This window comes from Ostrea edulis, chromosome 4 (genome assembly GCF_947568905.1).
Source record: "Ostrea edulis chromosome 4, xbOstEdul1.1, whole genome shotgun sequence".
In the NCBI taxonomy this organism is placed as follows: Eukaryota; Metazoa; Mollusca; class Bivalvia; order Ostreida; family Ostreidae; genus Ostrea; species Ostrea edulis.
Genome location: NC_079167.1, coordinates 33255685 through 33272728, shown reverse-complemented (window position 1 = coordinate 33272728; position 17044 = coordinate 33255685). Strand labels below are relative to the sequence as shown.

The following is a 17044-nucleotide window of genomic DNA, read 5'->3' as shown; positions in this document are numbered from 1 at the left end:
ATTACTGTACCTAGGTATCTCCCACTGTATGTCTAGTTATACAGGTATTACTGTATCTAGATATCTCTCACTGTATGTCTAGTTATACAGGTATTACTGTACCTAGATATCTCCCACTGTATGTCTAGTTATACAGATATTACTGTATCTAGTTATCTCCCACTGTATGTCTAGTTATACAGGTACTGTATCTAGTTATCTCCCACTGTATGTCTAGTTATACAGGTATTACTGTACCTAGATATCTCCCACTGTATGTCTAGTTATACAGGTACTGTATCTAGTTATCTCCCACTGTATGTCTAGTTATACAGATATTACTGTACCTAGGTATCTCCCACTGTATGTCTAGTTATACAGGTATTACTGTATCTAGATATCTCTCACTGTATGTCTAGTTATACAGGTATTACTGTACCTAGATATCTCCCACTGTATGTCTAGTTATACAGATATTACTGTATCTAGTTATCTCCCACTGTATGTCTAGTTATACAGGTAATACTGTACCTAGATATCTCCCACTGTATGTCTAGTTATACAGATATTACTGTATCTAGTTATCTCCCACTGTATGTCTAGTTATACAGGTAATACTGTACCTAGATATCTCCCACTGTATGTCTAGTTATACAGGTACTGTATCTAGTTATCTCCCACTGTATGTCTAGTTATACAGATATTACTGTACCTAGATATCTCCCACTGTATGTCTAGTTATACAGGTACTGTATCTAGTTATCTCCCACTGTATGTCTAGTTATACAGATATTACTGTACCTAGATATCTCCCACTGTATGTCTAGTTATACAGGTACTGTATCTAGTTATCTCCCACTGTATGTCTAGTTATACAGGTAATACTGTACCTAGATATCTCCCACTGTATGTCTAGTTATACAGGTACTGTATCTAGTTATCTCTCACTGTATGTCTAGTTATACAGATATTACTGTACCTAGATATCTCCCACTGTATGTCTAGTTATACAGGTACTGTATCTAGTTATCTCCCACTGTATGTCTAGTTATACAGATATTACTGTACCTAGGTATCTCCCACTGTATGTCTAGTTATACAGGTATTACTGTATCTAGATATCTCTCACTGTATGTCTAGTTATACAGGTATTACTGTACCTAGATATCTCCCACTGTATGTCTAGTTATACAGATATTACTGTATCTAGTTATCTCCCACTGTATGTCTAGTTATACAGGTAATACTGTACCTAGATATCTCCCACTGTATGTCTAGTTATACAGATATTACTGTATCTAGTTATCTCCCACTGTATGTCTAGTTATACAGGTATTACTGTATCTAGGTATCTCCCACTGTATGTCTAGTTATACAGGTACTGTATCTAGTTATCTCCCACTGTATGTCTAGTTATACAGGTATTACTGTATCTAGATATCTCTCACTGTATGTCTAGTTATACAGGTACTACTGTACTTGGGTATCTCTCACTGTATGTCTAGTTATACAGGTATTACTGTACCTAGGTATCTCCCACTGTATGTCTAGTTATACAGATATTACTGTACCTAGGTATCTCCCACTGTATGTCTAGTTATACAGGTATTACTGTACTTAGGTATCTCCCACTGTATGTCTAGTTATACAGATATTACTGTACCTAGGTATCTCCCACTGTATGTCTAGTTATACAGATATTACTGTATCTAGATATCTCACACTGTATGTCTAGTTATACAGGTACTGTATCTAGTTATCTCCCACTGTATGTCTAGTTATACAGGTATTACTGTATCTAGATATCTCACACTGTATGTCTAGTTATACAGGTACTGTATCTAGTTATCTCCCACTGTATGTCTAGTTATACAGATATTACTGTACCTAGGTATCTCCCACTGTATGTCTAGTTATACAGGTATTACTGTATCTAGTTATCTCCCACTGTATGTCTAGTTATACAGGTATTACTGTACCTAGGTATCTCCCACTGTATGTCTAATTATACAGATATTACTGTACCTAGATATCTCCCACTGTATGTCTAGTTACACAGGTATTACTGTACCTAGGTATCTCCCACTGTATGTCTAGTTACACAGGTATTACTGTACCTAGGTATCTCCCACTGTATGTCTAGTTATACAGATATTACTGTACCTAGATATCTCCCACTGTATGTCTAGTTATACAGGTATTACTGTATCTAGATATCTCTCACTGTATGTCTAGTTATACAGGTACTACTGTACTTGGGTATCTCTCACTGTATGTCTAGTTATACAGGTATTACTGTACCTAGGTATCTCCCACTGTATGTCTAGTTATACAGATATTACTGTACCTAGGTATCTCCCACTGTATGTCTAGTTATACAGGTACTGTATCTAGTTATCTCCCACTGTATGTCTAGTTATACAGGTATTACTGTACCTAGGTATCTCCCACTGTATGTCTAATTATACAGATATTACTGTACCTAGATATCTCCCACTGTATGTCTAGTTACACAGGTATTACTGTACCTAGGTATCTCCCACTGTATGTCTAGTTATACAGGTATTACTGTATCTAGATATCTCTCACTGTATGTCTAGTTATACAGGTACTACTGTACTTAGGTATCTCTCACTGTATGTCTAGTTATACAGGTATTACTGTATCTAGGTATCTCCCACTGTATGTCTAGTTATACAGGTACTGTATCTAGTTATCTCCCACTGTATGTCTAGTTATACAGATATTACTGTACCTAGATATCTCCCACTGTATGTCTAGTTACACAGGTATTACTGTATCTAGTTATCTCTCACTGTATGTCTAGTTATACAGGTATTACTGTACTTAGGTATCTCTCACTGTATGTCTAGTTATACAGGTATTACTGTATCTAGGTATCTCCCACTGTATGTCTAGTTATACAGGTATTACTGTACCTAGGTATCTCTCACTGTATGTCTAGTTATACAGGTATTACTGTATCTAGGTATCTCCCACTGTATGTCTAGTTATACAGGTATTACTGTACTTAGGTATCTCTCACTGTATGTCTAGTTATACAGGTATTACTGTATCTAGATATCTCCCACTGTATGTCTAGTTATACAGGTACTGTATCTAGTTATCTCCCACTGTATGTCTAGTTATACAGGTACTGTATCTAGTTATCTCTCACTGTATGTCTAGTTATACAGATATTACTGTACCTAGGTATCTCCCACTGTATGTCTAGTTATACAGATATTACTGTATCTAGGTATCTCTCACTGTATGTCTAGTTATACAGGTACTGTATCTAGGTATCTCTCACTGTATGTCTAGTTATACAGATATTACTGTACCTAGATATCTCTCACTGTATGTCTAGTTATACAGGTATTACTGTACCTAGGTATCTCTCACTGTATGTCTAGTTATACAGGTATTACTGTACCTAGATATCTCACACTGTATGTCTAGTTATACAGGTATTACTGTACCTAGGTATAGCTGCTTTGTAGATTTGAAATAATAATTTTGCTTCTTGAACTCCATTTTGTGTACACATAAAACAAATACTCCAAAACAAGATTAAATCTGTTTAATAATAACAAATCAGTAATGTATACATGTGTAGATAATATATAATAGAACAGAGGAGAAATGTAACAGAAATATAATTATTCGAACATTCACCTGACAGGTGTGCATTTTCTGCAGCTATATATTGCACCACAAGTACACTGCTTCAACTAGTCAATGAACCTGCTTTTAAAAGTAATCATTTAAAAAATTGGTGGTTTTTAATTATGTGTATTAAAAAATAGACATACATGATGATTGTATGTGTTTACAGAACATTGAGGGCAAGAGAGGCATACGGTGCCCAATTAGCTTTGTCAAACAAGTTGGAGACTAATGCGTATAAAATGCATCTGCAAGTCAAGAAAAGAGGTAATGAAATCACTTCTTAGTTAAAATACTCAAAGTGTTTTTAGTCAAGTTTCAATTACAATTTGGGGATAAAGTGGCCTCTGAAGTGGACCAATATGTTTAATTTTGCAGATGTGAAAAAAAGTCTGAAAAATAAGTATTTTCATTACATAATGCCAATAGTGTTATATAATGATTCTCCGAAAAATAATCTTGCCAAGACCCCAACGAAATAAAGTTCTTTAAAGAGCAGGATTTCTAGGGGTTGGGGGAGAGCTAGCTGTGTGGGGGGTGGGTGAGTGTTGAGTGTTGTGTGTGTGTGTGGGGGGGGGTGTTCTACCCTATACAACTTGTACTTTGAACACTAACTGCAACCTTATATATCACAAAATATTGTGTGATGTAATAATTTATGAAGCAAACATACAGCAGAAATGGAAGACGGAATCACAAGATGGCTCAACGATATTGCTTTTGAAAATGTCACAATAGAGAATATTTGCTGTTGGGGTATATCTGGTAGTAGTAGCTAACTTGGTGATTACAATACTAATTGCCAGCTTCTATCGATTGTGGGTTCCAGCCCGCTCAAAATCCTATACCCCCTCCTCCCCTGCCTATTATATGTAACAAGAAAAACCAGTGTTGCAAATCATATGATCAAAAAGTATTTATCAACATGACTGTCTCAATTACCAAGGAAAAAGGAGGTGGGTAGCTGTTTTCCCCACATTTTTAAAGTTTTTAACACTGTCTACCATACAAATACAGATGTAGCAAAGCATTTGATATCCTAGGAGTATTAAATACACATTTACAGACATAGCAATGCCTCCTAAATAAAATAAGAAAACTTCAGTCAGAATGTTCTTAAAATGTGGCGCAAAACCATTTTCTAAATATTATTTACCAGGAGCTGTGTTAGAATTCTTATTGTATGATAGATATAACTTATAACACGCTAAAAAATTTAATTCTCAATTATGTCGTTCACCATGCATAAAAATTGGATCCATGTAATTCGTGACAATGAAATGCCATTTTTTTTTAAGGACAACAAACTTAATTCAAGATATAGAGCTCTGCAAAGAAACCTGCACATTTAGTATCAAATGTGGTTGTTATGGCTACTAAGTAAATATATCTTGTTTTGTATAGTGAAGTATTGCTTTACCACATAGAAAAATAAGTACAGGTACTGTGGAATCATTGCAATTCGTGGGGGCCAATGTTCGTGGGTAAGTGGAATGTTGCTGGTTCATGGGGACGTAATTTCGGGGGTAAGCAATACGATGTCACTAGGAGAGATAACTTTACTTGGTTAAAAAAATGTTCAAGGACACGTAAATTTGTGGGTAAGAGTGACCCATGAAATCCAACATCAATTCCCCATGAACAATGATTATTCCACAAGTATTTAGATATGAATATTGTGTAATTAGTTTTAAATATTACAATACTTTAACACCATGAAACCTATTCTGAGGTTAATTTCAATATATTTTATTATAATACTGGCAAATATTTTTCCCTTCTATTTGGATAAATAGTTAAACTGAAAATAGGACTTGGAGCAATATTCGTCAAGTGAGCAAAAAAATCCTATATGGACATTTTAAGTTACATTTCACAGTAATCTGGAAGAGATATTTATCAACTTTTGACATGCTCCCCTACTAAATCCATCTCGGAAACCTCATAGGTTTTTTTTTTTTTTAATTTTGATTGATTTAACTCACTAAAGGTCATTCTGTCCTATATGATAGTCAGAGTGAAATCTCTATGGCAGAAAGGAATTAGATTCATCATCCTTAAAATCTTTTCAAAAAGCATTTCGTGTGGAACTGGTGTGTTGAGCCACCTTAACACAACAGTGATTAATGCACCAATTTACTTTGCTATACTTATTTCACATGAACATGTGATACTCATTAATTATGGATAATGTTACAATAATCATATGTACAAATTCTCAGAGATTTCTGTATAATGGTACAAGTTAATCAAACTGCTACACGTATATATTTTATTATGCATATATTTCCTTTAACAAGCCTGATTGTAAAGTGAAGAAAAAGTAAAATCACCTACTCACACGTTGCTTGCATCAGAGTCAACCAGAGAAAACTTAAACAAATTATCACAGTTGACTTTCAGAGTATAAATCAAATATACAAAAGTAATCCCATACTAGGACACCTTAATCTAATGTCAAACACATATCAATATCTGATTTGAAACAACTACATATAAAAGCAAGATGAATTCACAATTAACTAAGTAAAGTATGTGAAATTGGTCCCTGGACGCAGATGCACATTGATTGTTGGATTTCTGGAATCGTTGTGTCTGTATTGGAGTGGTCAGCGTATATTGCCATTCAACCTCCCAATGGACTCCCCCTGCCTCAGTCTTGTGTCTCCAGGTGTAATACTAGCAGCTGTGTCTGCTGCAGTCCTCGCGAACACACGGCGACCTACAGAATGGTAAACAAAAAATTATACACACAGTGACCTACACAATGGTACTAAGCAAAATATTACACACAGTGACCTACACAATGGTACTAAGTAAAATATTACACATAGGGCAACCTACAGAATGGTGAGCAAAAAATTTATAATTTATAATTTAACCAATGAGATTTGTCTCTCTCTCATTATTGTTTCAGTCAAAATTTGTGATATCTTAGGTAAATTCTTTTAAGATATGAAGACGAGGCTTACAAGTCACAACACACTTTTGAATACATTTCTCTTGTAGGAATCTGATAAACTTTGGACCCCTTATTCCTGCCTCGATCTGATAAACTTTGGACCCCTTACTAGGGCCTCGATCTGATAAACTTTGGACCCCTTACTAGGGCTTCGATCTGATAAACTTTGGACCCCTTATTCCTGCCTCGATCTGATAAACTTTGGACCCCTTACTAGGGCCTCGATCTGATAAACTTTGGACCCCTTACTAGGGCTTCGATCTGATAAACTTTGGACCCCTTATTCCTGCCTCGATCTGATAAACTTTGGACCCCTTACTAGGGCCTCGATCTGATAAACTTTGGACCCCTTACTAGGGCCTCGATCTGATAAACTTTGGGCCCCTTACTAAGGCCTCGATCTGATAAACTTTGGACTCCTTACTAAGGACTCAATCTTATAAACTTTGGAACACTTACTACGACATCGCAATATTACGGCATCGCAATATAATCTACTGTATTGAACTAGGATCCTTAAATACTATATTATTGTAATCTGATGTCCTTGAGAAGATGTCTCTACTTCCTGAGAGATCTAGCAGATTCTGAATTGTAAAATCATATTCTTGTTGTTCTGAAAAATGGTTTTGCACACCTACATTCCCAAGTAAAACTCTGCTCCCCTCCCTGCACTCTAGTAGTAGTAGTAACAGTAATGAATCTACATCATATGGAAGCTTGCATATACAATCCTTGTTGTTTCCAAGCTTTAGACTATTCCTATAGTACTAGAAACCTAAGCTGTGATCTTATGCTAACCAAAAGGACAATGATTTCAAGAAACCAAATCCATGCTTTGATGTGTTCGATGTGAGACCTGCATATAAGATTTGTAATTTTTGGCTTAGAAGTTTAAGAGAACAAAATATAGTTATCCCATCCAATTTTCACAATTTCTTTCTTCTACTGGAACATTTTTGGCAGTTTTCTTTTCTTTTCTTTTTAATATTTTAAATTTAAAAGAAATTCCAAAGATATTATGGGCCAAGGATGATTGCAGATAGTGGAGTTGTTCTGGAGAAGATGACAAGACAGATGGCAGACTTTGATCAGAAAAACTCACTTTAAGCCTTCACTCAGAGATTCCATGGCTGTGTGTGACGATAAAACATTGAAATATCTTTATGAACTACAATTTGTTAATTTCATGTTTCAGAAAATCATTTCATAATATTCAAGAAAGTAAAATAAATCTATTTATCAAACATCTCGCATACAACAAAGCTATTCTTTTTCACTACAAATCATAGCATGCAAAGTGATCATCAACAAAGATCATGCTATCTACCCACATCTGCACATTTGACATGCTTTGGACAGCCTAGTCATCTGACATACAACACAGTACACAGCAGTGCATGTATAAATCACGAGAAGCTTCACGTATAGTGTTCTAATTTGCTAAAAGTGATTTGCTTCATTTCTTAAAATCACATGCTTCATTAACCACATGCTTCATTTCTCAAATCACATGCTTCATTTTGTTTTAAAAACCACATGCTTTAGCAATTCCTATAACAGGTTCAAAATTTGAAAACCAGAACAAAAAAGATTTATGAAAGAATTTTTTTAAACTGAAAAATGCTGGCATTGTGACGAGGGTATGATAATGAAATTGCAAAAGAAGACAGAAACTTAATTCTTGAACATTTGTAGAAAGTGTGTGAAATGTGTAGTGATCTGACGAAACAGGATTATGAATAGGAATATGTATGCGTACATCCAGTATAATTGCAGTTGTATAATAAAGCATCACAACAGACCAATCTGGAGATGCTGAGCATATTAACTTCTATGCTACTGTCTTTCGTTTCCTGTCAGCTGTTAGAATAAAACATTATACATTTATATTGCATGTTGGGATTTGGGACCAGTCAATATTATTGTAATCCTGGGATTCCGAGAGAGAATTAGTAATCCTGGGATTCCATCAGAGAATTGTGCCATTGGTTGGGGATATCTGATTTGCCAATTCTATACCGGATACTTACCAATCATGGGACTGACTCTACACACAATACACCATACACAGTTTGTTTTTAATACAGCAATATAAAAGCCATTACAAGCCAAGGGCATGCATTTACATTAAAACACTGCGGTTATTTTCCACCACAACAAAACCTACTGAACTGAAGGGAGATAACTTAGGAAGAGAAGTCTGAAATATTGATGTCTGGGACTATCCCTGGATAATGAAGAGCCAGATCTGCTGTCAAAGGAAACTCAATGTAACCATAGTAATAAACACAATGTAAAGAGATTCATGTCACTTATTATATTATCAATATCAGACATACAAAGGGCATGCATTTCTTACATTATCAATATCAGACATACGAAGGGCTTATATGTGCTTTATAAAATAAAATTCTATCACTATTGACATTTAAAGCAATTTATCAAAAATAATTAATTTTCCTTTACACAAAGCTTATTCTATCCTAATGGTCACATCTTATTACTATATATATATATATATATTATCTGGCAATGAAATCAATTTCACATTTTTATTACATAATCTGGGATTTTCACTTTCTTGTTTGAGTGATAAGCATTCAAATGATATAGAGTGTAGTTGGAATTATTCAGTGCACTTGAGTTATATCCTTATAAATGTACAGATAATATTATAATGTCTTCATAAACATGTACTCTGAATGCCAAAATAAACAAATGAAAGGATAAAATCTACAAAGTAGCTCATAATTAAAATGAATTTTCAAAAAATAAAAAATAAAATAAATAAATATATCAAAATATAACAAATCTATATTAAAGCTGTAGTGTCAGATAAAATTTATTGTGCAGAATATTTACCATCACAACTGATGGCCAATATAGCTTACCTGGTGACCTTTGACCTGCCTCCAGGGTGGAGATGGAGCTGGGAGAGAGTAGCCTGTTGACATTTGATGGTGGTAGCTTCTCTTTCTTTTTCTTACTGACTTCTTGTAACATTCTCAGTAAATACGCCTTATCTCTTCCTTCCTGTAGAGTAGAAAGAAAAGTAAATCCTTTTCTGACAACATTCATGGAATTGTACATCAACAAAGAGATCCCTATCCAGACACTGCTACCTATATGGATTCAAATGACGTGACAGAACACATGAAACAATGTTGCTGGCTGCACAGACATAGCTAAGTTGCTGAATGTACAGATATTGAGCAGTGTTGCTGACTGTACAGATATTGAGCAGTATTGCTGACTGTACAGATATTGAGCAGTGTTGCTGACTGTAAAGACATTGAGCAGTGTTGTTCACTGTACAGACATTAAGCAGTGTAGCTGACTGTACAGACACTGAGTAGTGTTGCTGAATGTACAGACATTGAGCACTATTGCTGACTGTATAGACATTGAGCAGTGTTGCTGACTGTACAGACATCAAGCAGTGTTGCTTACTGTACAGACAATGAGCAGTGTTGTTCACTGTACAGATATTGAGCAGTGTTGCTGACTGTACAGACATTGAACAGTGTTGCTGACTGTACAGACATTGAGCACTGTTGCTGACTGTACAGATATTGAGCAGTGTTGCTGACTGTACAGACATTGAGAAGTGTTGCTGACTGTACAGACACTGAGCAGTGCTGCTGAATGTACAGACATTGTGCACTGTTGCTGACTGTATAGATATTGAACAGTGTTGCTGACTGTACAGACATTGAACAGTGTTGCTAACTGTACAGACATTGAGAAGTGTTGTTCACTGTACAGATATTGAGCAGTATTGCTAACTGTACAGATATTACTTACCATGTGTAGTTGCTGCCTCAGTAATGTCACCATTTCTTTGTGTCCAACCATCACAATTCTCATGTAATACGTCCCCACACTATAAACAGTAACACAAAATGAATGCTTGATAGTTGAGTCTGTTCAGTAAGTGTTAATCATGTTACTCATATGTCATTACTCCATTGATCTGATCAAGATATATGGCTCACAGCAGGTGTGACCAGTCGACAGGGAACAAGCACCTAATCCCACCTCTAGTACACCAAGGTGTCCGTTTGTACCCTACTCTATATTTTGTATTTCTTATAGGAATTATGAGATTGATCACTGTTTGTTATCTTCACCTTTACATATGTGAATGTTGTGAATTTCTAAAGTACATACCTATATCTACTGACATAAACACCTGTACTGTTATATAAAACATGGAAAACGCCTACTGGAATTATGAGATTGATCATTGTTTGTTATCTTCACCTTTATATGTGTGAATTTTCTGAATTTCTAAAGTACATACCTATATCTACCTACATAAAGATTTTAACAGTTATATAAAACATGGAAAAGGGCTACAGAGTGTGCTGACTGACTTACCAGAGCGCTACAAGGATACTGGCAATACTGCCGGGGCTGGATATAAAGTTAATAATATCCCGGAGCACCTTCAAATCGCCCTTCCAGCTGTCAATCAATTCAGTCACTATAGAGTAGGCCTTTGGCTCCCCCCGGAATGGACCACATACTTCGCTAGGTTCAATTCTGTTTACAAAAACATGAACACCAATGTCATACAAAAGTTATGGAAAACCATGATTGTATTATTTATAGTGCCTTGCATGATGATATCTACATAACCATGTTTGACTGTATTGTACAGAGCCTCACATGATGGTATCTAAATAACCGTGTTTGACTTTACTGTACAAAGCCTCGCATAATGATATCTACATCATCATGTTTGACTGTATTTTACAGAGTCTTACGTGATGATATCTACATAGTACATAACTGTGTTTGACTGTATTGTACAGAGCCTCGCATAATGATATCTACATCACTAAGTTTGATTGTATTGTACAGAGTCTCACATGATGATATCTAAATTACAGTGTTTGACTTTACTGTACAGAGCCTCGCATAATGATATCTAAGTCACTATGTTTGACTGTATTGTACAGTCTCACACATTCTACATAACTATGTTTGACTATATTGTACAGAGTCTCACATGATGATATCTACATAACTGTGTTTGACTGTATTGTAGAGAGCCTTACATGATGACACCTACAGCCACTGCCACCATCGCCATCAGAAAGAAAAAGAAGAGGAAGCCCATAAAGATGGTGTGACTTTTAGCTGCTCTCCAGGGTCGCAGTGAAGGCTGGCAGTTCTGCAGAACACTGACCTGGAAAAGAGTCAAACACCTTAAAGATTACAAATCTGGGTGTGGTCTATTACAGAGAAAAAACTTCTGAGTTTCACAAGAATCTATCTGAACAAGAACATCAGTAAAACTGATAGATGCTCCCTGAACTGCATCTAACCAATGAACTTTTTCTGATGACGAATGACATGCACAACGATCAATAATTATTGAAATACTGTTTAAAATGAAGTTTTTCCCTTTCATATATAAGGTATATGTTGAGTGATGTTGACCTTTACAAAATGACCTTGAGTGACCTTTGTCTGAAAGCCATTTACCAATTTCTTATTTGCATGATATATGATCAATACCTGTTCAAACATTGTTGAAATAAGGAAATTTTTCCTTAAATAAGGTATATGTTCTGAGTAACCTTGACCTTTACAAAATGACCTTAGTCTCAAAGCCATTTACCTGTTACTTTGTTGTGCAATATATGATTGAATAACTGTTCAAAAACGTTTTCCTTATATATGTTGTATGTTCTGAGTGACCTTGACCCTGGTCCAAAAGTCCCCAACCGTAGCAAGCCACCCGTGGCTCTTGGCATGACAATTTCTTCGTTTCTCATAAATATGCATGATGTGATTTGGTTAATCGGTGAGCTTCTGAGAACAAGTTAGTTGGGAGATTTAAACTGTTTATAGAATAGGGTATATCACTCTTGACCTATCAGAATGCTTGTTCTTACACTTACAAACGCAGAATCCTTGTGTACACGTGTGTATAACACAGACAGTTATGAATAAGCTGATGTCTCGGCACATTTGATGAGGAATAATGATGTTTTAATAAACCATGAAACTGTTCAGATGTCATTGATCTGTAGGATTTATGTTTGATATAATTTCAGTGCAAAAACCACACGATTTCACTGCCGCATCCATTATAGCCGTTTTACTTCTATTGGTAATGGATTACGTCATTCTCATCATGCATATTTAGGAGAAACAAAGACATTCTCACGCAGAGAGCCATGGGTGAAAGGGGAGAGGAGCGCACATTTTCAGCCGTGGCTTGCAACGATGAAAATCCCCTGTTCGAAGGAATATTTTTGATCAATTTCTGATGAAAGGCTTAAAAGATGGGAACTTTCATATTAAAAACTGTTGGAATAAGGAACTTTGTCTATGTTCTGAGTGACCTTTCCCTTTCCAAAATGACCTTGAGGGACCTTTTTCCAGGGGAGCATATAATTGCCTTTGTGTCTGTCTGTTCGTTCAAGTTCATATCTCCAAATCTTACATCAGAAATTGATATGATTGATCACAAATGTTACTTGAGACAGGACTAGTGGACCAAGGTCCCTCAAGGTCTCTGAGATAATAATTCAGGAGTTACTTACTGTTTTCACGTAGAAGATAATGAAGAGCTTCACCATCATGATAAGGGAGAGAAGTGGAGAATAAAAGGTGCCCAGCCTGAAACACATAGCATCATGGTAATAAATAAATATCTCTGAGGTTATGTTTAAAGGCATCATGGAAAAACTTGTGTGACAACAAATGCCAGTACTAATACACACAAAGGCATTCATGCAGTTAGACATAAACAGAAATCTCTTGAAACAGGTCCCACCATGGTCACTGGAAGGGTGGGTTGGGGAGATGAGGTACAATAATTAATTAATCCTGATATTTACCAGCACAGAGCCTGGGAATAGATCAGATCCAGTGTGTTCCTCCCGATGTCAAACTCGGGTCCCGAGGACTGATGATCATTCTGGTTTTCCTGTTTCTTTTTACAACAGTGTTCCCCAAACACCCTACAAAACAATGTTAGTCCAACTTTTCATTAATCAGTACATAAGACTAACAAATTAGGATTTTGTTTAGTGGTAAGAATTCAAGCTTTCAATTTTCTTTATCTATTATTTCTCTTTGAATTTGTCCCTTTCAGACAATTGTAATCCCGAGAAAATATTACCTGCGCAAAAATTCCAGAAAAAACGTTGCTCCAAGAATGAAGAAAAAGTCTACCAGGACAAGACGATAGACCTCATTGCCAACCTCTGTTTCCCAACACTGTAATAAATCAAAGTACTGAAAGTACTGAAAAGCGCTAAGCATTTTATCTGTACACAGCTCAACAACCTCTGTTTCCCAACACTGTAACAAAATACATACAGCTCAATAAGGTCTCATTTCCTCGATAGATTATGATTAATGGGTCATTTGAAACATGACCAACATATGACTTCTTCTTAAGTATGAGAAGTCTTCGGCCATCTTGACCCCTATCCATCATTTGCCTTTTTCTAAAGAATGAAATCGATATTGATAACCATCTTCATATCAGTCAAATAAGGACCAGATGAAAACTTTTCTGGGCAAAGAAAATACTCTTACTAATTATCAAAATACAACTTTAGATAATTTTTTTATTATATACCCATCAATGTTTTGTTCTTTGATACTGTGGATTTCAGAGTGTGATCCGATTTTCCAGATCACCACACTGTGGTTTTCTGATTCCACATCAGTATCCTCTGAAACTGATAACGTGACAATGCATCAATGCAATGTTTTTTTGTGGAAAATATTGACCGCGTCACAAACAAAACTGTGTTCACAAAACATAACTTCACTGTATGTCTGTGTTTTTTGATAATTTGGATTACATTTATCATCTTATAAATGTGGATTTAAAATGCATAAGGGGGTATATAATAAATTTATCATTACTAGTAACTTGATCCAAAGAGCTGGATTACGTCTCATTGACAGGCATGGGTCATCAGATCAAACTCGATGCTTTGCGTCTCGTCTGATCTGATGATCCGCGCCTGTCAACTCAACATGATCGGATTCCTCGGATCAAGTTACTGTAGTAATAATATATGTGTGTGTGTGTGTGTGTGTGTGTGTATATATATATATATATATATATATATATATATATATATATATATATATATATATGTCCTTGAAATATTCATGAATAGCTGAGTATACAGTTAATTATATACAGTCATTAACTACAGATGGTGATGACTCTACATGAGTGAAAAATTATCGAATGAGATATAAAATAACGTGGAAGTAAAAACTAGTACTCATATTTCATTACTAACCATTCAGGACAATATCTGACAAATAAAAATAACAGACACATGTACTACGGAGAAATAAGAATAGCACCATAACAACCCTGTAATTCTATTGTAAATAAATAATCTTATTGAGAGGAAAGAACAATTCCATTGTGAAGAAATAATCTTATTGAGAGGAAAGAACAATTCCATTGTGAAGAAATAAATTTGTTGAAAGGAAATAACAATTTTGTTGTGAAGAAATAACAATTACATTAAGAGGAAATAATAATTTTGTTGTGAAAAAAAACTTCTATGATGAGAGAATATTAAGGGTGATATGTCTATGATAGCAATATAATTTTTATGAAATTGCTATATACACAACTTACTTTCTGTTTGTCAGCGGCTGTTTCAGTGAACCAGAAGTACACTAGAAATCCTAGCACACTGGTCTTCAGCAACATGGTTCTGTAAAGGGAACACGAGTTAACTGTCAATTACAGACATTGCAGGTTCTTATACACATCAAGCTCTTCCACCAGTAAAAATTAAAAGAAAAAAATTCAGAATGGCCTTTAGAGTGTCTCCAATTAGCCATGTTCAACCACCTTCATTTGTCATATTTGATTTAGCATTCATGCAACAGTAACAATGATTATATTGATAAAATTGGGAAATAGATTGATGTTTTGATGTAGAGGAGACAGAGAGAAGCACATTTATGAATGACACTTATTTTTGGTAGATATCTTATATGTTTAAAAGAAGCAACCCAGTTTTAATTTGAGCAGATGTTGATAATTTCAGAGGGTTGCTTCAAAAGTAGGTAGTGAAAATTATTTCAAATGAAAAAAGGGAAAATAACCCTATTTAAAAGTGGGACAACAAGATGATATTAATCTTATTAATCATGAGGAAAAAATAGGTGATCAGCCTAGATTTTTCGGCAGAGCATGTGGAAGAAAAATTTTGACCAATTTTTAAGAAGAAAGAAACAAATTTCTTTATACTAAATAAACATATGGATTTGGGAAAAAGTTTACTATCATTTATATATAAGTATTGAATCATTGTATGATATTCCAAGGGTGGTGTTGAAATATATAATTTACATGTATATGAACTGTCACAAATTCAATGATCCCGATATAGAGCCCAGTATTGGAGTTTGAAATGATGCCGGGATTTGTGATATATTTAGAGTGTGCATGTTTTTTTCTTCTTTTCAATAACAAAAGAATGTAGATATTCATTTTTTTGTTTTTTGTTGTACATACATACGACAGTTTGATTCATGGCACATGTATGGCTTGATGTGCAGAAGTGCGAAATCTGTTGTCCATAAAGCAGAGACATATATAACTTTGGTTGGGTGGAGAGCTACAAGACTAATCCTAATTTACTGACGTTTGCAGTTCGGAGATCTCCAGTAAATTTCTATCATTAAAAATTTTATTACTCAAAGAGCAGGTAGAGGCTTGAGATATACTGGCGATATCCTGAATCAGTTACTAGTAACTGTTGTAGAGATGGGAGATATACTGGAAATATCCTGGACCAGTTGCTAGTTCTGGAGCATTCTCTACCATCGGCTCATACAATCTCTCTGAGAGAGTAACGAATGACAACTCTGCATGGGAGATTGGTTGTAGAGATAGGCAAATGAATATATAGATTTTAGAAACTTCGATCCCGATCATAACATTGACATGGTCTGTTCCTTGGCTTGTTACAACTTGGTCACCATTACGATTTGATGCATCTAAATTTTATTTAATGGAAATTTTAACACGTCCTGTAGGGCATCTATACCAAGGAATTTGTTTTCCCGTGGCAATATTTATGCATCTCGGGCAGTCAGACGCAGTTATTTCACATATTGCCTATTGGTAAATTATAAATGGGAAATTGATTAGAAAGGATAATTAAATAATTTCTAGATGCTTCTACTAATAAATTATGAACGGTAAATTACATATGTACACGTAATTAGAAGGTTACTTCAGTAATTTTGAGATACCCCCTACTGGAAAGTTATGGATGTGTAATTAACTAAAAAGGTTAATTCAGTAATTTTGAGATGCCCCTACAGGTGATTTATAAACAGGATATCAATTTAATGTAGGTTGATAAAATTTATCAGGTTTTTCTTTTAAATGTATGCATTGTTTAACTATTGTCT

General features: G+C 35.1%; 1 protein-coding gene across 1 annotated transcript in view; it reads right to left on the bottom strand.

Annotated features, from left to right (window-relative positions):
* Positions 1–3547: 3547 nt before the first annotated feature.
* LOC125668966 (uncharacterized) overlaps positions 3548–17044 on the bottom strand; it is a 90710-nt gene continuing 77213 nt past the window's right edge. Inside the window, exons 46-54 of the mRNA XM_056161356.1 lie at positions 15252–15330; positions 13755–13852; positions 13471–13593; positions 13174–13249; positions 11677–11807; positions 10994–11158; positions 10418–10496; positions 9505–9646; positions 3548–6370 (exon numbers count right to left, since the gene is read on the bottom strand). Of these exons, the coding sequence (XP_056017331.1) occupies positions 6258–6370; positions 9505–9646; positions 10418–10496; positions 10994–11158; positions 11677–11807; positions 13174–13249; positions 13471–13593; positions 13755–13852; positions 15252–15330 (1006 nt within the window). The 3' untranslated portion in view covers positions 3548–6257. The remainder of the gene's footprint in view (positions 6371–9504; positions 9647–10417; positions 10497–10993; positions 11159–11676; positions 11808–13173; positions 13250–13470; positions 13594–13754; positions 13853–15251; positions 15331–17044) is intronic.